The sequence below is a fragment of the Neofelis nebulosa genome, chromosome 3, assembly GCF_028018385.1.
Source record: "Neofelis nebulosa isolate mNeoNeb1 chromosome 3, mNeoNeb1.pri, whole genome shotgun sequence".
Taxonomy (NCBI): Eukaryota; Metazoa; Chordata; class Mammalia; order Carnivora; family Felidae; genus Neofelis; species Neofelis nebulosa.
In genome coordinates this window covers 200,537,930-200,561,274 of record NC_080784.1, presented here as the reverse complement: position 1 = coordinate 200,561,274, position 23,345 = coordinate 200,537,930, and the positions used below count along the sequence as shown (strand labels likewise).

The window sequence follows — 23,345 nt, the reverse complement described above, 5'->3', positions numbered from 1 at the left end:
GAATCGAAAGTCATACATGGCTTTTCAACCATGCAGGGGGTCAGCAGCCCAGCCCCCACATTTTTTTACAGTCAACTATATTTGGTCAAACACCACATGTGGTGTTTGTGGTCTAGACGTTGTGGTGAAGATAGTTTTTAGACGAGAGTAACATTTACATCAGTAGACTCTGAGCAAAGCAGATTATTCCCCATAATGTGAGTGGGCCTCATCCAATCAGTTGAAGGCCTGAAGAGAAAAGACCTAGCTCCACGGAGAAAGAGGGAGCTCTGCCACCAGATGGCCTCAGACCCACTCTTCCCTGGGGCTCCAGCCTGCCAGGCCGCCCTGCAGATTTGGACTTGCTGATGGCCATAATCATATGAGCCAATTCCGTGAAATAAGTCTCTCTCTCTGTATGTGTATGTGTACATATATTTTATGTTTACACAGAAATACACTCTGCTGGTTCTGTTTCTCTGCAGAACCCTAACACAGGGCCATCCCGACCCTGCTGGGGACCTCACGGAAGGTGTCCCTCCACCTCACTCCTTAGTTGAGTGCACTGTTCTAGTGGCCTCTAGGAGGGCGGTGGCCAGGAGAACGTGCCCACAGACCCCCGACCGCAGGCGGCGAACACACAGGGGCCACAGCGCTTTGCTCTGCAAACCGTCGCACGGAACGGCCTGCGTGTCCAGGCCGTACCGTTCTGGGACCGCTCGCAGACGACGGCAGAGCACAGCAGGGAAACTGAGGCACCCTTGCTCTAGGGACCCAGGGCTCCCCTGGGGCTGACGCTGCCGGCCCCGTCCCTCCCTTCCCCACTGGGGGTCCGACGAGCATCACGGTCCATCAGCTCCCTCCACGCTCCTTACACAGGCACGAACTCCAATAAAAGCCCCACCGCTTAGTCCACTCGGTATCCGCTCCTCGGAGAACCCGGAGAGACACGGTCAGAGACTCGGACGCCGCCGCCCGAGCCCCGTGGGGAAGCAGTGAGCCTCCTGCAGGCGTCAGCTGCACGAAAGCAAGACGAGCATTTCCCATGAGCAACACCCCCGGCCTCCGAGGCAGGCCCAGTGTCACAAATAGCCAGAGGACCCTGGTGACGCCCAGTGGCTCTGTGGGACCCCAAGGCCTTGGCGGGGTCCAGGGTGCTCGTGGCCCCTACGGGAGGTTGTTTCCTTCACCCTCCCCACCAGGACCTACTTGATACACCATGAATGTTTGTCAACTGGCCAATTTCAGCCACGTGATGGGGCGCCTGGGTGGCGCAGTCGGTTAAGCGTCCGACTTCAGCCAGGTCACGATCTCACGGTCTGTGAGTTCGAGCCCCGCGTCAGGCTCTGGGCTGAGGGCTCGGAGCCTGGAGCCTGTTTCCGATTCTGTGTCTCCCTCTCTCTCTGCCCCTCCCCCGTTCATGCTCTGTCTCTCTCTGTCCCAAAAATAAATAAAAAAAAAACAATTTCAGCCACGTGATTACAACCACTGCACCCGACGCGGCTGCACGTTTTTGCACGTCACAAAGCACTGTCACGTCCGTGATCTCATCTGAGCGTCCTTCTGGGCCCTGGAGATGGGCACCGTGCTCCTCCCATTTCACAGAGGGGAGAGCCGAGTCTGTGTCCGAGACGATGGACAGCTCGCCTGGGCTTGCGGCTACCGAGCGGGGAAGCAGAGGCAGTGCCCAGCCCAGCAGACTCTCCATCCGCCCTGGGCCCACAGCGTGGCACCGTGGCCCCCGGGGGCCCCCCAGACAGCCAGGGCGCGTCAGAACAGCAGCGGCGAGATTGCCAGGTACGCGGAGGAAGGAAAGCGCGTTAACGGCTGACACCAAAGTGTCTCTGAGGGCAAGAAGTGACTTGGCTGAGAAAAGTATCTTGACAAACCTCTTAAGTGGAAGGTGTCTGCTGAACGTGTGTGCGGTTTAATTCCAGCTTTGGAAGGGAAGGGACGCTAGTGGGAGAGGAATAGGAGTCCCAGGTCCACCTGGAAGGCAGAGGGGACAGTGGGTAGCGGTGAGAGGGGAAGCGGAGGGTGCTGAGGGGTAGAGCCTCGTTCCTGGGGCCATTTCCGAAACCTTCGATACAGCCCTGACATGCTCCAGTGACGCAGGGTGTGTGCCTGCTGTTACGGTGTTTGAGGAAAGCAAAGTAGGGGCCAAAGTTCAAGTTGGGGTTTTTACGATGCGAGCCAGAGCAGCATGCAAGGAGGCTGGTGCCCACGACAGTTCAGAGCCCAGAAATGCTCAGGATTTCCAAGATACCTTCAAGAGGTGGACCTTCCCTGTGCTGGAACCTTCCCTGTGCTGGAAAACTGGGGCCGCAGGCAATTCCTCCAGCTCTCGGGGCACGGAGCCCCCCAGCAGACTCAGGGCTGCACAGATCAGCACCAACCACAGACACGATACGGAAAGCATCCCCTGCTTGGCCGGAACCCTCGGCAATTCTCTGAATTTAAAGGGCTCAGTCACACTCCTTCCAGATGAGCCTGTGGTGGTTTCTGAGCTGTGTTTTCCTGCTCCTTTTGACCCTTGGGCATTTTGTAGGAAGGCGCCTGGTCCTCTGCCAGACCGCCCAGCCCACGAGCAGGCTCTCCGGCCAGGGAAAAGGGAGCCCTGAGAGACTGTTACTCCAGGGGCAGTGGGGGGAGGCGCTCAGAGGTGGCTCATCCCGTCTCACACTATAACCACGAAAACAGCACCAACGGAGGAGGGCCCGATCCTCCAACAGCAGGTGACTGTGCTGCCAGGGGCGGGGATGAGACCTCAGAGGGACCGTGTTTCCTCCCCCTCCTGCCAAGTCCCTCTACCAGGCTCAGGAGGTGGCGCCATCTTGCCAGCTGGCAAGTGTGGGCACAGGGCACTCCAACTGCCCCGCCCCCCTCTCCAGTCATCTCCGGGGGACCCGGCGTGTCATGAGTCCCCTGGTAAGAGCAGGGCCCGGGCTCCCTTCCCAGGCACGTGGCTTCGTTTCCGGCAGATGCATCTGGTGGGCAGGAGGCTGCAGGGGCACAGACGTCCTCCCTCACCAAGAGCCCAGCCGGCACAAGGCACAGCCGTCACAGATCAGTGATCTCACTGCCTGCCTTCCTCCCGTGCTGTCCTGCTCGTTTCTGTTATTTCCACACTTTCATGGTCACGTGGATGTTTTGTATGCTCTATTTCGCCCCACTGAGCACTAGGTCCTAAGGGTGACTTCATAATGTTATAATCGTTTTATAATTGCTAAAACAAGGGAATCAAGTTGGGAGATAGAATTTTTAGGTTTCGAATGCAGATACACAATTACTTAACCCTTCTGTGATGTAATAGATGCAAATGTGGAGTTGAACCCTGGCTCAGATATAGGGAATCACTGTACTGCGGAAGAAATCTTCTGGGCCGTAAGTACAGAAGCCAAGGGGTCAACTATGTTTTGCTGATATACTTGTGTGTGTGCAAATGCCACGTGTCACAATTGCAAACACACACACACACAAGGCAGCACACAGCACTTTAACGACCCTGGGTTCGGAGTGAGGCAAACTGGGTTTGAACCCCATTTCTGTCTCTAGCCATCGGGCCGCAGGCCAAGCCCTCAGCCTCTGAATGTGTCCCTCCTGGAGGCCTCTGGCGTCTGAAAGACTCGCAGTGGCCAAGGAGGGCAGGTCGGAGGCACTTGACAGTTTACATCAACAGAATGGTGTGGGAAAGAAAAACCCTTGAAAGCTTCATGCACAAAGACCTTTTGCACAACCACTAATTGTAAAGAAAAAGAGAAACAATCAGAATGCCCAGCCATTTAGAGAGTTCAAGTAAAAACAAATGTTTAACTATCTTTAAAATTGAGATAAAGTAGTGTTTCAGTCTTAACTGATTTTCCTCACTTAACCTGATGTATGAGTTTGCTTTGCTCCCGTAATAAATCACCACAAACTAGGGGCTGGCGACAGCACAAAGTTTTTATGTGACAGTTTTGGAGGCCTGAAGTCCAGAATGGGTCCCGTGGGGCTAACACCAAGGTGTCACAGCGCTGTGACCCTTCTGGAGGCTCCAGGGGAGAAACCGGCCTGCTGGCCATTTCCAGCCCCAAGAGGTGCACCTGCAGGATGCCCTCGGTCTCCCTCTACCTCTGACCCCCGCTTCCACGGCCACGTCTCCTTCTCCGACCCCGTCCTTCCTCCCCTTTCACTTACATGGAGCCTTGTGACGCTCCTGGGTTCGTCCAGACAACCCGGGAAAACCGGCCCCACCTCAAGATCCTTATGTTAATCACATCAGCACGGTCCCCGGTGCCGTGTGCACTGCCACTCACAGGGTCTGAGGATCAGGATGTGGTCACACGTGGGGGCCGTTATTCTGCCAACCACACGTGACAACACAAAAACGGTCATGAGGAGACATGCTCAGGACACAAGAGGGGTGGTGTGCACAAAAACAGCCTAGTATATGAATCCCCATGATGGTCCCCACGTAAACAAGACGGAAATATCACGAATGACAGACAAAGCTCTGGTATAAATGACAGCTGATTTGTAAGAGGGATGGAGATGGGAGTGATTTTCCTCCCGCAACGTTAAACAAATTCTTTTATTCCCAGAGCAAAAAATTTCACTCGCTTTAGCCACAGAATCCCTTTCTTCGAAGGCAAGGTGACGCAGAAGGGCAGAAGCAGACGATCCCCTTTTATGGGCACAACACTTTACAGTTGACAAAGCCCTCCTCCCACACACGCCATTCTTCTTCTTTTAACACGTACTTATTTATTTTGAGAGACAGCATGGGTGCATGCGCGTGCACACTCACGTGAACAGGGGAGGGGAGAGGAGAGACGGAGAGAGAGAGAGAATCCCAAGCAGGCTCCTCCCTGTCAACACAGAGCCCAAAGTGGGGCTCGATCCCATGAACTGTGAAATCATGACCTTGGTTGCTTAACCAACTGAGCTAACCAGGCACCCACCCCCCCAGACCCCATCCTACTTGAACTTGTCGACCTCGCCCTAAAACAGGACCCGGACTAGGAAACCAAGGCCGAGAGAAGGTTGGTGGGCGGGGAGTTGGGACCTGACGGAGCCTGTCCTCCTGGCAGTTTCCATTGGCTCTTCCCAGTCCCGCCCAGCGCTCAACACGTCTAGAAATGAGAACTCCCCACTTCTGTAAGTAGTGTGTTCTATTCTTACATCTCCTTGCTGTGGCTTCTCCCCTCGGTTCTGAATCTTTTACCCCAAATAAGGCTGCTTTTTCTTCCCCTCAAGAGCCTCTCAGTGTCATCTCTTCTTTACATGGAACTGGACAGGCTGGTAGCAGAGAGGATGGCCGCCATCCTGGGCCATGAGTCGGGAGGGGTCTGGGGAGGGCGCTAGAACCTCAGGAGGAACAGGGGATTCTCACATCATGGTGAGTCCTTTAGGGCAGAGCCCGAGACCTGCAGGCTGTGGCTGCTCTGGGCTTTCAGCTAGCTCTGCCTCTGTGCAGAGGGTCCGTGCAGACCCCATAGCCTGGACCTCAGACCTGGCCACCCAGGAAATCCGTGCTCCTCTGGAAGGCAGTTGTCGCAATGGTTTGGGGAAATTTTGTGTTTTCCACTCACCTCTGACATGAATTCATTTAGATATACTTTCTTCTTGCCTTAATAAAAACTAGACCCGTTGTAACCAAGGTAGGGTACTTCACCCCTAGCACAGAAGAGTGAAATCAGCAGTCTTCGACAAAGGCCACCATGGGGCCTCACTTCCATTCTCTGGGCATGTGACCTTGCCTCCTGCATGTTTCTGGCCATCTCTGGACTGTGGAACAGCCCCTCAGTCCAGCTCAGGTCACTGAGACATACTATAGATAAGGGGCACTGTGACATTCCCGAAGCACTAGGCATCATTAGAAACGTAACGGGAGGCAGCTGATTGCACCAGAAGGTGGTAGACGGTCCTCACAGGGCTGCCATGGAGGTTTCAGGAATGATAAATGAAGGCGGTTCCCATTAATTTCGGGGCTTTGGCTTAACAGAGTGGGTTCCGGTAGCTTATTTCCACAGCTCACTCGGCCTCACCTTTAAGCATCATATAGCTGTTGCAACGGTGCCATCCTGAAGGAGCCACCAGCCTTCAGAGTGCCCAAAGTGCCTTGGCTCAGCTAGTCCCAGCCAACAGGACTTCAGGAGCTCCCGTTCCACACTGGGGCAGAGCCCGCCAGGGGCCAGATTCTCTCATTCCTTCTCTCCTTCCTTAGGAGCAGCCCTGACTCTTTGTGGCCAGGGCACATTAATTAATTAATTACACTTCCCAGGCTCCCTGGCAGTTAGAAGAGGACAGACAATCACATTCTGACCACACAGACACAGAGTATGTGAGACTCCAAGGAGAATTCTTAACTAGACAGGCAAGTGATAATCCCTCCCTCTCACCCTCCTTCCCCTGGCCAGAATGCAGGTGTGAAAGCAGCCACTTTGGACCATGAGGCAACCTTCTGAGGATGGCAGATGGAGACAATGAAAGGAATAAGGTCCCTGATACCATGGAGAATCATAACAGCTGTAGACCGCCTACCTTCAACACTTTCTGATGTGAGACAGAAATAAACTTCCAATTGTCTAAGACGCTGTCATCTGGGGTTTCTATCATAAGGTGGTGGACCTGAGTCCTGACACACACACACACACACACACCTTTCTCTCCGAAAAGAGCAAAAGAAACAAACTTCCCTTGATCATGATGCCAACCAAAATTACAATGGCAGGCGACAATGGACAGTCTTCCTTTTCTGGTAAGGCCAGGGTCCTAGCCCAGAACTGGCTGCTAAATGCCATGGAAACACACTCCATCCCACCCACAAAATAACAACAACAACGCGAATTGCTTTCTCCTTATCTGAGCTCTCTGCCGAGTCTATATGCCTGACTGGGCTTCTGGCAGCAAAGGCCAATATGGACCACAGGGGAGGGGTGATGGAGCACGGCCAGGAAGGGAGCTTCCAGAAGTATCACTCCTTCTGGTGATGGGCATCTGCTACCTTTCCTCTCTTGCCTATATCCTTTTCCTGAAGCTCTCCTCCCGTGGTCCCTGTAATTCTAGTAGAGATGTCAGCCAAACCTCATGGCCCTCCATCCCCAATCACCAGACTAGATAGTAACCTGGACTGGCCAATCAAGGAATTCTAATGCCCAGGGGAGCAATCAGTACAAGGATGGCCATGGGACCTACGAAGGGCCAATTAGAGTTCTTTCGTTTAGCGGTTGAGATGCGTGCTATGTGAAAAGGAATCTCTCTCCTCCTCAGTGTCATGAAGCCGGAGCCACTAAGGACTGTCTTGATGCCAGGTGGAGAAAGCTCGTCTAAGAAGGAAGCCAATGAATCCTGAGAATGTCTAGGATTTGTTGAGCAAGAGGGAGATGGTACCTTCACGGCTTGGTCTTAGCTCCTGGATCCCACCATGCCTGAAGGAAACCCAGTCCCTCACCCCCTATCACGAGGAAGAACCCTTATTGTTCACTCCTGACACCACTGTCCTCCTGAAGGGGCATTTCATCACTGTGTCCTTCACTCTGTCTCTACCCACCCCTCGCTCACTCTTTCCCAAGAGATGGGAACACAGTGGGCTAACTGGTAAGTTGGGGAGAGAGATGGTCTGCATGGCTTAGCTCCTCTCTTTCATTTGAGGATCTGCCTGGCTGGAGGAACACACACTCTCTCTTCTGTGTTCTCGGTTTTTCAAGGCACGCCTGCCTGGGAGCCCATAAGTGAGTACTTAGCTCAGTTCATGAGTACTGCCTTATGAGGCTCTCCTGGCCCTCAGACCTAATGCCAATTGACCGAGGAGGCTTTATCCACACGGAAGGTGGCATTTTTATCCACTCCTCTATCCATCTTTCGTCTGCTGTCAAACTTGGGCCGGAAAGAGGGGTGTTAATTTGGGGGGACCTCAAATACCACTCATACAGCCAGGACTTCAAAGGTTCCTTTTTGCTTAGGCTGCATTGTCTAGCTCTTACAACCCAAGGGGTCCTGATCAATGCAACTTTCCTGACCCCAGTGACTGAAGCACTGCCCTATCACATTGCCTGTGCTAACATTTCATTTCTATCAGTTAAATATCCCCCCTTTCTCACAGTGCAAGTTTGGGCTGTCTCCCCTACTTTTAGGTTCTGGGGGCTTCTCCTCAACGGACAAGAGGAGCGTCAATAAATGAGACCCAGCTGGAGCTAGGGATGGGGGCGGGGTGGGGTAGGAAAGCCTGGAAGGGGGCTGCTGTGGTGTGGATGGGTTGCGTCGATGGCCCCGGTTCATGACCTCCCAACGTGTGTGTCCTTTGCTCTGTAACTGCTACCCCCTCCCGCTCCGACTGTGGGTTTGACCAGGGGAGTTACGGTGGCCAGAAGGATTTTAGCTGATTTGAAGCTCGAGAAGCCGCTCGTGTTTTCCACCTCCTCTCTGGGCTCTGCGCTCTCGGTGAGAATGCGCCCGGGGCCCGGTCTGCTGGAGGATGAGCACGCGGCCCAGAGGTGAGGCCGGCCTGGATCCGCCAGCTGACCACCAGCCACGCTGGACAACTTCTGCTAAGGCAAGAGGAACCGCAAGGTCAGGCCCTGTCGGGATGGACAGAACTTCACAGCCCGCTGCAGACCTGGGGACGATAAATGCCATTGTCTTAAGCCGGCGAGCTTCAAGGCAACCGGTTTGCTCTGTGGTGTTGTCTCAGCAGCTGACCGCTGCGGGACCCCTTCCCCCCAAATTACCAACAGACCAGACAAGGCGCATCTCCCATCGAGCCAGGCAACACAACGGAGTGTGCTTCACTTGCGCTCAGGGCTTCCAGAGCCAGACTATCAGTGCCACCATGTGCAAGCTCCGTGTCCTTTGTCAACTTATCCCGTCTTCGGCTTTTGGTTTGTTTGTTTTGTTTTAAAACGAGAGTAATAATGTGATCTGCTTTCCACGGTTGGGAGGTTTTAAGGGTCTAATACATGCGAAGTGCTCAGGATGATAACAGTTCTCAATACAGATGAGCTACCAATGGGGACGTCCATCTCTCTTACCCTTCCCCTCGCCTCCTGGGGGGCTGGGATGCCGTCTTGGGTCCCCCGCTCTCCCCATCACCTGGCAGAGTGCCAGCACAAATACCTGTTGTTTGCTGAGTGTCTGGAGTGAAACCCCACTTTTATTGGCACAGATGCGAATTTCAAAATTCTCTTTCAACCTAGGCCAGCGTCTTTGTTCTTTGTATAAAGCACACGTGTAATATTTATCATTTTTCTTAACAACTAGACTTCTCCCTCCCTCCCTCCCTCCCTCCCGTGCTGTGAAGCAAACCTTTTAAGCCGTCTTCACTGTCTGCACATACACTCACTGCCCATTCCAACTGTACGTAATTGATGCATTTCCTGCGAGTTCTTGCCGACGAGGCCAGGAGGGATGGGACTGGAGGAATCGTCACCTTCCACCGACCCCCAGCCTGGCTGCTTTTGGCACTAGGATCCCCCGGCTCTTTCTCAGCCACATTAGTGTCGCTCCAGAGCCTTCCCCATCTGACAATCAGCCGCCTCTGCAGCCTGACTTCTGGATGGCTGGTCTCCCCACGGGCCCCATTGGAAGTCCCCTGGAACACGACCCCCTGATGCCCCTCTGAGCGTGAGTGGGGTGGGAGGAAAAGTCTCCTCTGGTTCCAGTTCTTTTCCTGATGCTCACGGCTGTAGGATGGGGAGGGCCAGGGGCCCCTGACGGGGGACAGGCCTCAAGTTCCACCCCCACCGTATGCACGGAACCGTGAGATCATGACCTGAACCAAAACCAGGAGTCAGACACTTAACCGACTAAACCACCCATGTGCTCCCTCCCCCGCCCCCAATCGTATTTTTAAAGGCCTCTAGAAACCAAAAACCAAGAACCACAGCCTTGGGCAGATCACCTCAGCCCTGTAAGCCTCAGTTCCTTTGCCTAAACAGTGAAAGTAATGATAATATTTCCTGATGTCATGTTTTTACAGGAATGCTGTAAATGAGAAAATGGATCCCAGCCACAAACTGCTAGGCAAGTGGAGGCAACTGTTAATATCTCGTTTGTTAATTCAGAAAATACTGAGGCTGTGTGGATTTTAAAAAGGGTTGCACAAATTGTATTAAGTAAAGGCTACGTAATTCTCAATTTTTTTCTTGGACGTGGACACTAGTGCAATTTAGATCAGAGGACAGGGTACGGATAAGGAAAGGGACCGAGTTCTCAGAATGACAGCAAATGCTCCTGCAAACCTTATATATATCATGTAATTTCATCACCATTATGACAAGCCCAGAGGGAGGTTCCTATCGTTTCCTTCCACAGATGAAGGTTAGAAGACCAGGTCAGGCGGCAGAGCTGGGGACGGGAGGGCAGCCCTGGTGCACCCAGCCCCTCCTGCTTAACGAGGGTGCCGTCAGTGTCTCCTTTTACAAGAAGACGGGGGTGTTCATTCTACGTCGTCTGTGTCTGGGCAAAATGGTTTTGCCTTTCCGGGGCACTGTGGGAACGCCTCTGATTCTGAATGCTTTGCATCTGACCCGGCACCTCACCGTTCAGGAGCTTTAAGGACAGCGAACTAAGACCAGTCCCAAGCCCCATCGTGGATGTCCTGTTTCTCTCCTGTAGAGTGAGCACGCTCTGTCTCCCTCGCAGGCTGCTGGCACCCAGCCCCGTGCTGGCGGGACATGGGTGCTCCTCCTGCACTTGTGTATTTCCTTTCCTTGGGAATGTTAGGACAGCAGAACCCGGGAGTGAAGAAGAGTGGAGGGGTGAGGAGAGAGCCAAGAAAGACCTAAACCGCTAAGAAGTCAGGCTGTCTCTGAGGTTGGGACCAATGGGGAGACAGACACCACCCAGAAGCAAGCAGACCTGGGTCTTACCCTTCTCTGTCTTGGGTTTTCCAGCTTCCCTGTGTGATGTGTGTCCCCGCTGCAGGCTGCCGGGAGGATGAATCAATACAGGGTGTCCAGGGGCACCCAGCACAGTGCCTGCAGAGAGGGATGGCCCCAGGTCCCAGAGCGCCCTACAGCGCTGACCCCCACGAACAGGCTGGAGCTATGCAGGAAAGGCCACGGGTGCCCTACCTTTCTCGGCTCCGGCCCGGTCGTGCTTCTCAAAGAGCAGGTAGCGGGGGCTCTCGGGGAGAAAAGGCAGGGTCACCAGCTGGACCAAGGCAGGGACAGCGATCACTCCAAACAGGTATGGCCAGGTGCTCTCCTGAAGGGAGAAAGAGGAGGCCGATGAATGGCTGTGGCCTTCAGTCATCCGGCTGCGGGTGGGCCCCTGGGCCTAGCGGTGTCAGCTCTGTGCAGAAGACCCTCCAGCACCAGTGGGATCCCCACGAACAAAGGCTGAGAGAGGGAACGGACGCTGGTTTAGCACCAGCCCCATGTGTCTGGCATTGTCCACGCACGAGGTCGGTCCATTCTCAGAACCACCTGTGAGGTGGTGACCTGTGAGATTTAGGGGGACCGAGGCCACTCAGGGATATCAGAGCTGACCAATGCCAGGACTCTGGGAGGGCATCGTGGGTGAGCCTGAACGGGCTCCGCTCCTTCCCGGTCGTGTGGCCCCGGAAACCATGCTCGTGGCCCCTCGAAATCTCTGTCTCTTCACCTGTGGGACGGGGACAGCCACGGCCGCCTTGCAGCTTGTCCCGAGAGTGCAATCGGATAGCACTTGGGCTGTGGGGCCTGGTGCACAGCAGGTGCACAGAAGAAACTGCTGTCTCCATTGATGCCAGTCCCCAGACGCCTCCCAGGCCGGAGAGACCCCACCCAGGCTGGTCCTGTCCCAGGACACACGGGGAAGGTAGTGGCTGGAGCTTCCCTGATTCCCGCGGGTGGGCGTGGTGGGGCTGGCGGGGATTCTTCCCGGTCCGGGGCCAGGGCCCTACAGCCTGAGCTACGCAAGGGGCATCTGGGCCACTGGGAGCAGCGCCAGTCGCCTTAACGCCGCTGAAGCGCGGCAGCGGCTGTTCCTAGGTGATTAAGGCAGCTTCTTCCTGAGCCGCTTTGTTTTTCAACTCCAGTTTACCAAGGAAGCTCTCCCCATGCCTCTGCTGGAAGAGAATGCCAATGGGAGGCAGTTCTGATGGAGAGAAAGCGAAATGCTCAATGCCAAATTCTTGACATGCTTTATTTCCTCAGAAAGAGAAAGGAGACCAGCAAGGAGGCACGTTCAGACCTGAAGAGACTTTGCAAGATGGGCCAAGGGAGGCTCAGCCGGCTTCAGGTCAGGTCCTACTGGAAGCATGTCCCTGGGGTCCCAAGCACCCTCGGGGACAGAATCCCCTCTAGTGTTCTCCCAGGGCTGGCTCCCTACAGAGGCCCTTGAGGCCAGAGTTCTCAGTCCCCGAATCACAAGAGGGTGCAGCAGGCGGGGACCCCTGGAGCACAGAGCAGGCCAAGTGGCTGGAGAAGGACTGTGACCAGGTCCTGATCTTCAAGGGACCTTCGATCCTACTGCCCTGTGTAAAATAGCAATTTATGTTCACAAAACTCCTCTGATGTCACCACCGCCCTGAGGGAACCTCCAGGTCAATGTCAGCTCTGGGTTTGGTGAGAACTCGGGGTGAGAGACAAGACCGGGTTGGGGGTGGGGCAAAAGGCAGACTAGTGGTGACGGGGGGGGGGGGGGGGGGGGGGGGGGGGGAAGGGAGGGCTGCCAGAGGGAGCTGGGATGGTCAGGGACTGCCCACAGGTATGGGCTTCCAATATTTTGGATTAGAAAAGAGCCACGGCCTTGCAACTTTGTGAACACACTAAAAACCACTTTAAAAGGGTGGATTTTACAGTAGGTGAGTTATATCTCAATTTTTTTGAAAGACCAAGGAACAAAGAAAAATGATGTACACATAAGTAGAATTTTGGCTATGCCTTTTTTGGTGTGAGTATGTTGTTGTTGATTCTGTTTTTCCTTCGAGTTTACCTGCTGTCTCAGTAACAGCAAACACAGAAAGCTTGTGGGGGGGGCAGGTGCGGTGGGAAGACAGGGGAATTAACCCAATTAAGCTCCTATTAATGTGCCAGGCGTGGCGTGGGCTTGTCACACAATTGTCTCATTTCGCCTCCCAGCAGCCAGAGAGGCCAGAGCTGTTGCTGCACGTTCGAGATGTGAAGACAGAAAAGCCCACACGGAGGCCTGCCAGCCAGAAGGTGCAGAGAAGAAAGTAGCCAAGCCCTTCCCCTAGCATCTAAAGAGAGGCGACCTTCCAGGGTAAGATCCTTGGAGCTGCGGAAGGGTGGAAGGAGAGGAGCTGGAAGGGCAGATCTGGAGTAGGAATAGCACCTACGACTGTGCAGAGGCCTGATCCACCCGGATTCACTGGGAAACGAGAACCGCAGTGGGAATGTAGGGCCAGGGGATGCTAGAGACACGGGAGTACAGACACTGGAGGCTGGTCATGGGCGGTCTGCAGCCATTCCATGGCACTTGGACGTGGCTCTGAGGACATCCAGGAGCTGTGCAAGGGTCTGCACACCCAAATGGGATGCACACCCTCCACTTCCTTGCGTCTACAGTCTGGCATTTCTGTCATGCCGTCAGTGAGTGCACGGAGTGGATTTCTAGTATTACTGACAAGCCAAGTCTCTGGTATAGCCTGGGATCCGTGATGTCGTAAATGGAAGGACGTGTAGAATCTTTCCTAAGGACATCATTCTGGTGGCTGCGCTCTGGTCTCTACCTCCTGAGAAAAGCAGGTATTACTGACCTCAGGGTGGGTGACCCCTAGCTTGGGATGCTAACAGTGTTTGCAGCGGGGAAGGAGAAGGGCAAGAATATTCAGAGTAGAGCTCAGGCGACATTTTACTCAGGGAGGGCCGAGCCTAGCCAACAGTGGAGTTCATGAACTCAGTGCCTACAAAATCCCAAATCCCATAGCCGTCTGACCTTGAATTCTGCCTCGATCCCCAGTTCTCTGTGGCCCTTGGCAACCTGACTGCTTATGCTTCAGTCTTCCTGTCTGTACAATGGGGATAACACTAATGCCTCTTCACAGGTTGTCAGGAGGGTTACGTGAGCTAATAGATTTATCAAGTGCCCAGCACAGGACCCTGTGCGCTGCAAGCATTCAACAGACAAGAGTGGTCTTTATCATGAACTGTGGTGAGAAGCACATTACGTAGATTATCTCCCTGAATTTCCACAATAGCCCTCTGAGGTACAGACCAGGATCACGCTCATGTTACAGAAATATTCACTGCAGCACAGAGAGGTTAAGTGGTTCATTGAAGCCACAATCCCATCACAGAGCCATGACTAAACAATAGGTCTTGGGCCCAAGAATCTAAGCTCTAATCCACGAAGCCTGACCACAGGTGCCTCAGTCACCGGCGTTGGGGGGGAGCACGAGGCTTCCCGACCCAGGGGATCTGATCTTCTTCCATTGCTTCAGGCCAAAGAACCCTCAGTGGCCCTCCACAGTGCTCTTGGGCATTTGGTCCCTGCACAGAGCCAAGGACTCAGCATTTCACACCACACTTAGAGGGCAGAGACCGTGCCCAGTACAGAGTATCTACAGGAGAAACACATGAGTATGGGAAGTGGCTTTTGTATGCACTGGTCACCTTCACACAGACCCCCTTGGCAAGAGCAGAGGACAGCCTCTCACTTTCTTTGTTAGAAGCTGTTCAAAACAGAAGGCATGTTTTAAATTTTTTAATGTTCATTTATTTATTTGGAGAGAGAGAGAGATCAAGCAGGGGAGGGGCAGAGAGAGAGGGAAAGAGAGAGAATCCCAAGCAGGCTCCATGCTGCCAGTGCAGAGCCCGATGCGGGGCTTGAACTCACAGACCATGAGATCATGACTTGAGCCGAAATCACGAGTGGGCCACTTAACCGACTGAGCCACCCAGGCACCTTGAGAAGGCGTGTTGTAAAAAATATGTATCACTCGACTAGCACAGGACCACGAGGGGCTACGGAAAGTCAATCTCAGATGAGTCTTTGTAATGCTGGTTAGGGCCTCCTGCGTTCCATAGAGCACAAGGTCAGAGTTCTTACACCTGCTCATTTCACTCGGGAGGAGAGAAAAATGCATCATCTTGTCGGCCAGGGTGACTTTCAATTCCCTCTCAGGTAAAGTGAGTGGGTCACACAATAACCCAACGACCGTGTTCTTGAATCTGCAAGGTTTCCTTTGTAAAACAGGCCTCCTGGTCACATTGCCTGTGAGCTGTCGATGACTTCAGGCCTTTCCATAAACAATATCCTCCCAGACTCTGATACGACTGCACAAAATGTTGAGTAGAGTTGGAACCAGTGACCTTACCCCAAGTCAAGTTCTTCTGAAGGACATCACTGTGTGCCCTCCATGTGCAGACGAGCAGGACGGGGACAGTGACACTGGCAGGCACACATGCCACCAATGAGACAGGCTCCCGGGGCCACAACTCAGTGCTTCTGGCAGCAAGAAGGGGAAGAAGGAAGCCTGTCCCACAAAGCCAGCCAGGGATGAAGTGAAGTATTTTTCTATTTCATCATATTTAGCATCTGATGATGGTAACGGCTAAATTATGGAGCGTTCCATGTGCCAAGCTCCACACTCGGTGCTCCACAAATACAACACGTGTTAAAGATACACAATTCATGATGCCGTCAAAGTACAACCTGGTTTTTATCTCCTACGTTTCTTTAAAGTTTAATTGGGGGGGGGGGGGGGGCGGCGCCTGGGTGGCTCAGTTGGCTAAGCGTCTGACTTCAGCTCAGGTCATGATCTCACGGTTTGTGAGTTTCAGCCCCACATCGGGCTCTGTGCTGACAGCTCGGAGCCTGGAGCCTGCTTGGGATTCTGTGTCTCCCTCTCTCTCTTCCCCTCCCCCCACTCATGCTCTCTCTCTTAAAAATAAATAAACATTAAACATTTAAAAAAATAATAAAGTTTAATTGGCGAGGGGTGCTCTTCTCTGCCCCACCCCGGGGCCTCAACCTTAGGAGATAGTCTCGGGGTGACAGTTTCAAAATAACAATCAAAATCAACCTGAGTGAACGGCAGGTTTTCCGTCTCCTAGTCCAAGCCTGCTCCGGACTTGGAGCCATGGTGGAAAGAATTGGAGGAAAGGGGGTTGGGAGGGGGAGGCGGGGAGGGGACTGCTTCTCATTTCCCTCCCTCTCCTTTCTTCCCTCTGCCACTTCCAGCCAGCGTGCTCTCCCTCCGGTCCATCCCTGGGACCACCCCTCCCCGTGGAGTTCCTCTGACCCAGGAGTTTGCATCTCCTCTGCAGCCAGGAGGAATCCAGGGTCAAGGCTACCGTGCGCTGTCGTGAAAGCTGCACCGGTACTGGTACTGAAATCCAGCCCGCGCTGGTCTCCGAGCTAAGGGCCCACGGAGCAGGCTTACTAATTACGCCTCTCATTTTCTGTATTACTGATGCTTTGGCATCTTGGGTCCTTACTGATCCTGTAGGCTTCCCCTTCCCGTCATAGTAAACAACTTGCCTGACAGCATGTCTTTCCCTTGCAAACCAACCAGAGCCCACGCCCCCAGTGACTTCCTTTATCCAACTGTCACACATAAGCCCATGTTCTTCCCACCCTAAGTTACCGGAAGGTCAGACACCAGACACCCAGACAGCCCCTGCGGCCCAGAGCTGGCCTGAGATCATTCAAACCATGCAGTCCTAAACTTGTTCCAGCTGCCTACCCTGCCCTGCCCATTCCTTGATGCAGAAACCACAACAAAGCTCAGGCCTTGTTCTCCCCTCCCTCCTGCTTCCTGATGGACCCCGGTGCCCGCCCTGTGTGGCCCTGCACAGGGTGGCACCGGAATAACAAACTCTTCTTCCAAAAGCAGCGGCCACATGTCTGTCACCTCAGCATAGCCGATAAAAGCCAATCCCAGGTACGTTTTGGGGGCAGTGGGGCCACCCCTCCCCCAGACACACGCAGGTTCTTGCTGCAGGCGACCGCTCACTTCGCTCTGAGCCCCCGGCCCTTCCAGGCCACCTCTCCTGGTTCTCCTCCAGCTTCCTTGAGCACCTGGGGACGTGAGCCCAGCCTTTTTTCTATCTCCAGGACTTCCCCTAGGACGATGGGTCTTAAACTTAGCTGTGCACTGGAATCCCCGGGAGAGATTTAAAAACTGCTCATGCCCATTGTCTCCCACACTTGGAGATTTGAGGCTGGCTGGTCTGGGAGTGTGGCCTGGGTGCCAGGCTGGGTGCCAGGCCATCTCCAGATGGCCCCAGGGGCAGTGAGAGCCACTGGCCTTGGGTCTCCCCTCTATCCACTGGCAGTGGATGGCGGTGCAGGACCCAGAACTGAGGGGCTCATTCTCCAACGGCCAGGAGTGTGGTTGGCTGTTGACCTTGGAGGATGCTTTTTCCACCGAGGCTGCCCACCCCTCCCCAGGAGCAACCTGCATGCAGGGGCTGGCTGATGTGGGGACGCATAGGCCTGCCTGTCCTCCTCTGTCTGGAAATGGAACAATCGAGGGGCCCTCCAGGTCCAGAGCCAGGCCTGGATCCCTGTATGACTGAGGGCAGCTCACCTTCCCCGTCTGCTGAGTTTGACTCCCTCACTCTCTGGCAGGGGTTGAGCTGAACACACTTCCCCATCAGCTTCCTGCCCACCAACGTCCATCTCAGGGTCTCTTTGCCAGGACACCCAACCCAATCCCACCTGTGGACCCAACGCCTCCAAAGGTCCACGTCCAGCCCTCGTCTCTGCCTGGGGCTCCTCTCATGGCCAGTCGCCTGGGGGCAGCACCACTGATAACTCTTGGTTCCACGTCCGAGCACAGGGGCTGTCACCTCCCGGCCCACCCAGGCCTACCCCTGGATCCCCACCTGTCCAGGAACCCAATTCAGGAACCTAGTCTCTCCACGCCTGCCGTTGACCCTCAGCTGCCATCTGACTGGCTGCCTGCCCTATGTCCCCGTTGGCTGTTTCTCAACCTTCCTCACATGCATTCTGCCCCTTCCTCCTTGCTAGGACTGGCCTTGGGGCACATTCTTCCCCCGGTTCGCCTGGATTCCTGCCCTCCGCATTCCGTTCCATCCCTCACAGCCTCAGTGATCCTTCCGGAAAGTGGATGTGGTGTTCTAAGTTACTTCTCTAAGACCATCCAGTGGCTTCCCTCTGCCCTGAGGGTCAAGCCCAAATCTCTTAGCTGGGAATCCCAAACCCTGTCTAATAAGAACCCTGCTATGACGCCAGCCTTGCCTTGGGCTGGACAGAGGTCCATGCGCCTCGGCTCTGCTCCTGCAGATCGGTGAGCCTCCCTGATTCTAAGAGCTGATGCCACGCCCTTGAATGTGCTGTTCCCTTTCCCGGGAATGCCTCCGCCTTACCCATACAGCAACTGTCTACCCTTCCAAGTTTAGCATTCCCACCCATAGATAACATCTCTACCAGGTACAGAATCCCATGAGAGCATTTGTTAACTCATGTAGCAATGGATTTCTTTCCGGGTGTTTCTCTCTGACTAGACCAGCTCCTCAGGCCCTTCCCCTGCTGTGTTCTTTCATGTTTCGGCCCAGTGCCTGGGCATGGCAGGTGTCCAGTTAAAGCTTGCTGACTGAGCGCTGGGTAGGGTGAATGGCGCAGGTCAGTGATGGTGCTGCGAGAGACGGACACGGTGAAATAACACACATCTCTGCTTAGCTATCATTATTATTTTAAACGTATTTATTTATTTTGAGAGAGAGAGAGATTGAAAGAGAAAGATTGATTGAGAGATTGAGAACATGTGCGAGCAGGGAGGCGCAGACAGAGAGAGGGAGACAGAGAATCTTAAGCGGGCTCTGCGCTCTCACTGCAGAGGCTCAAACGCACGAACTGTGAGACGATGACCTGAGCTAAAATCAAGAGTTGGACACTTCACTGACTGAGCCACTGAGGTGCCCCGTTTATATTTTTTAATGCTCCAACTTCTCAAATGGCATCCTATTAAAGGGCTGAAATACCATAAGTAATATTCCCCTTTGAGGTACTATTATAATTTCCAGACTACAAAGGGGAAAACCGAGGCCCAGAAAGGTCAGGCAATTCATGCACAGTCCACATGAGAAATTGAGGGGTGCAGGCGAATGAGAGCCTGGCTCTTCTGATTCCTGCATGGGGCTCCTTACGTGACATTATTCCCAGCAGGACGCAGTTCTCAGAGCAAAGCGATACCACATCACCTTCCCTCATGGAGGCTTCTAGGTGAATAGAGAATTTATATGCAGATCATATTAGCTACGACCAGTCCTGCTTCCCCCCGGAGCGTTCTACACGGAAGTCATCAGAGATCACTCAAGCTGAACTCCAATGGCTCCTACTATTACCAAAACATCATGAGGACCCCGTCAAGGCAAGACGCCAGAGCAAGCATCAGCCATTCCACAAGGAGAAACAGTGCGGAAACTGGTGCTCACCTTCAGAAGGGATGCCGACTGAGACCTGCGAATGCCCCTTGCTTGTCGAGCTGGGTTTCACAAGGGAATCAGCATCAGTCAACAAACGTGCATGGAATCCTTTGACCACGCCATCCCCATAGCCACCTTTCAGAGAGGGAGGGACCTGCCGGCCGCAGCTTTGCAGAGCCCTGGGGTGGGGAGCCTGTGCCCAGCTGTGTCTATACCGCCTTGCGACAGGTTTGTCTATTACCATCTCCACTCTAGTCCGTGCGGAAATCAATACCACCTGGCCCTGCAGAGCACAATCCAGCCATTAAAACGGTTCAATTCACTGTGGCAAACGTATGTTCTAGAAATCACTATTTTTTGTATGTATTCAGGTTCTGATTCTATGTCAACAGAACAATAATGGGGATCTTAAGAACATGGGCTTCGCGAGTCCCCTTGCATTTTCCTGTGTGAGAAATAATGCTGAAATTATCTTCCAAGGACACACTTACCCTTACTCTCAGCAAGCTGCTGTGATTTCCAGGTGTGAGGGAAGGACTTGAGCAGTGACCCATAGCGGCTTTTCGAGCCATGCTAGATCCCCGCCCCTTTTCCTACAACATTTTTCTGCTTTTCAAAGGGTTCAGTTGTCCTCTGCCTTGTGTAGTTCTCAAGCAATCTAATTGGAAAGTAAGGTCAGAAGCTATGATTCTGACCAAGCATTTTACTGATAAGGATACTGAGGTGATCCTGTAGCAAAATCTTCCATAAAATCAAGATGGTCCCTTCTCCATTTTAGACAGAGAAATCCTTGCAGTTTTTAAAGGTTGTTGACCCGCAGAGGACCTTCCCGGGCCAACCCACAGTAAGAGACAGGCACCAAGCACGTTGGAATTTGCTGGGTGCTTCATACACAGTAACTTCATCCTCCCAATACCCTTGCCTTCATCCGCATTTTACCGTTGAGGACACTGAGGCATGGAGAAGTTAGGTGATGCAACCACAGTCACACATCTTATAAATGGCCGAGCTGGGACTGACCCCAGGCAGCGTGGTACCCAGCATGGTTCTCTTAACCCCTACACTTTTCTCATGGACAGACAGGGCACTCCTTTGCTGAGGCAGACCACATCCCTGACTTTACATTTATAGAGACTGTCCTTCTCTTTCCCCGGGGAATTAGGTCACCGCCATTCTTTTCTAAATAAAACTCCCTGGACTTGAAGCCCATTATTAAGCCCTCCGTCAGGCTTCCGTGGTTCCAGCTGAGTCATTCTGGTTTCTGAGTTTCATTGTTCAGATCCATTCACACCATGGCTTTGTCTATTACCACCTCCACATCCCTCACTGTGGGTCATCTGCCATCAGATAGTATCCTCCAAGAAAGGAAGATGAATGGGGTTTGTTCTAAGGCTTTAAACTAAAAGGCAGCTGATAGAATGGGAGAAGATATTTGCAAATGACACACGGGATAAAGGGTTAGTATCCAAAATCTCTAAAGAGCTTATCAAACTCAATACCCAAAAAGCAAATAATTCAGTGAAGAAATGGGCAGAAGACATGAATAGATACTCTTCCAAAGAAGACATCCAGAGGGCCAACAGACATGTGAAAAGATGCTCAACATCACTCATCATCAGGGAAATACAAATCACAACCACAATGAGATACCACCTCACAGCTGTCAGAATGGCTAAAACTAACTATTCAGGAAACAACAGATGTTGGCAAGAATGTGGAGAAAGGGGAGCCCTTTTGCACTGCTGATGGGAATGCAAACTGGTGCAGCCACTCTGGAAAACAGTGTGGAGGTTCCTCAAAAAGTTAAAAATAGAGCTACCCTATGACCCAGCAATTGCACTACTTGGTATTTATCCAAAGGATAAAACTGCTGATTCGAAGGGGCACATGCACCCCAATGTTTATAGCAGCACTATCAACAATAGCCAAAGTATGGAAAGAGTCCAAATGTCCATCAACTGATGAACGGATAAAGAAGATGTGGTTTATATATACAAGGGAATACTACTCAGAGATCAAAAAGAACAAAACCTTGCCATTTGCAATGCTGTAGATGGAGCTAGAGTGTATTATGTTAAGTGAAATAAGTCAGTCAAAGACAAATACCGTATGATTCCACTCATATGTGGAATTTAAGAAACAAAACAGGTGAACGTAGGGGGAAGAAAAAAAAGAAACCATGAGAGACTCTTAACTATAGAGAACTAACTGAGGAATGATGGAGGGAGGAGGGTAGGGAATAGGCTAAATGGGTGATGGGCATTAAGGGGGGCACCTGCTGGGATGAGCACTGGGTGTTACACGTAAGTGATGAGTCACTAAATTCTACTCCTGAAATCAGTATTACACTATATGTTAAGTAACTAGAATTTAAATAAAAATTTGAAACAACAAATAATAAAAGCATAAGGACATTGATGTGAATTGCACTTTCCTACTGATGACCTCCATTTGGGGCATATGTACAGTTGAGGCATGATTTTTAGCAGTCAGAGACCAGCCCCAGTGATCAAGAGCTCTGTGACCTTGGATGTCAGTCTCTGCCTTTCACAGCTCCATTCGGCTTTGGGGTTAGACCCAAATTCAAATTCAGGTTCCTTTACTTGCAAGCTATGGGGCTTTGAGCAAATGACTTATTCTCTCTGGAATCACAGTTGTCTCAGCCAGAAAATGAGAGTGGTAATGAAAACTTACTTTCCAGGGTTGCTATAAGGGTGATAGAGGTGATATCCTGAGTGTGGGCCTGGTACATATTTGGGAGCTAACAGATGTTGGTTACCTTTTCCCTTGGCTGTGGGAATGAATCCCCTGAGCCAGTCAGTATAGGTTACCCATCCTAATCAAACAGTAGGCTGAGGTTAGATCTGCTGCCCCAAGAGTATGATTTGGTGTCTGGGCTGAGTGTATGGAACTCATGTCTCAGACCCAAGCAGGAAGTCTAGGAGTTGAGGCCCAGCAAAGCTGCTCTCAGAGGCCCCCATCTAATTTATTGGTCACTGCTCCTCCTTCTTCCCCTCCTTGGGGCCTCTGTACAGCCATCTGGCACCTCTGCCCTGGACACAGACAGCCTGGTGGCCCTTTGCTGAGCCCACTGAGAAGGAGAATGGCACCCCTCCACCTAAAGGGTGCCGTCTCCTTATCTGTGAGACACTAGGCTGCACTGCACCAGGCTACACACTCCCATCCCCTGTGCCCCTGAGTGCCCTTGACTCTACAAACACATGGGGTGTGAGGCTGGACTTCCAGAGCGATGCTAGGATTTCCTTCCCTTTACTTATTCACACTGTCATTCATTCTGTCCACGCACATGTCCTGAAGGGCAGGGCAGGTCTGAGGACAGTAACAGCGGGAACAGAGTAGCAGATGGCAGGCCTGCACTCAGCTCCTCCCAAGGAATCTCTGCCATAGCTTGCTTGTCTCTGACATGCCCCCTGTTCATAAAGCTGTGGCCAGTGCATCCCAGCCCATCTGGCACCTGTCATACTCTGATAAGCAGAGGCTGTGCTCAGAATTCACGTTTTCCATGAAGACAGGTCTTTTTCAGAACCTCACCTTTTCTTCTGATCTTTCAAATACCTTAAGTGCTAGAAGACCAAAGCCAAAGAAAATGCAGAGACTTCAAACCAAAGGCCATTTGCTGGCACTGCTTCTTGTCACCAGCCACTCAGCATTGGGGTGTCCCTACTTCTAGGCTGTATGTGATTCAAGTGAACTGGTGGGTGGCTGTGCCTGAGAGAAAAGGCTGGTTGGGCCAGTGAAGACCTAGCCAGTGCCAGCATAGCCCGTGTCCAGGAGTCTAGGGAGAGGCCACACCCTGTCATGGAAAGAAACTACCAGAATAAAGCTCATACTGTCTAGCTTGGCAATTCAAGGTGCTCCATGTGGCCACCACTGTCGCCTCAGCTCCTTTCTGGGTCCCTTCCCGTCCCCACCGATTTCAAGCTCTCTCAAAGAACTCCTGTTCTCTGACACCTCCGAGCCTTTGCACGTGCTGTTTCCATCCCCTGGAAACCCTTCGACTTCCCGTGGCCTCCCTGGTAAATTCTT

At 52.8% G+C, this 23,345-nt stretch overlaps 1 protein-coding gene and 1 long non-coding RNA gene across 3 annotated transcripts in view; one reads left to right on the top strand and one right to left on the bottom strand.

Annotated features, from left to right (window-relative positions):
* SLC2A9 (solute carrier family 2 member 9) overlaps nt 1–23,345 on the bottom strand; it is a 241,531-nt gene that overhangs the window by 106,965 nt on the left and 111,221 nt on the right. For both annotated transcript variants that reach the window (XM_058723094.1, XM_058723093.1), the window contains one exon: nt 11,031–11,163. In XM_058723094.1, the coding sequence (XP_058579077.1) occupies nt 11,031–11,163 (133 nt within the window). The remainder of the gene's footprint in view (nt 1–11,030; nt 11,164–23,345) is intronic.
* Nucleotides 14,295–16,390, top strand: LOC131507831 (uncharacterized). Its single transcript, XR_009259739.1, has 2 exons — nt 14,295–14,483; nt 16,091–16,390. It is a non-coding gene; the product is annotated as an uncharacterized LOC131507831 (long non-coding RNA).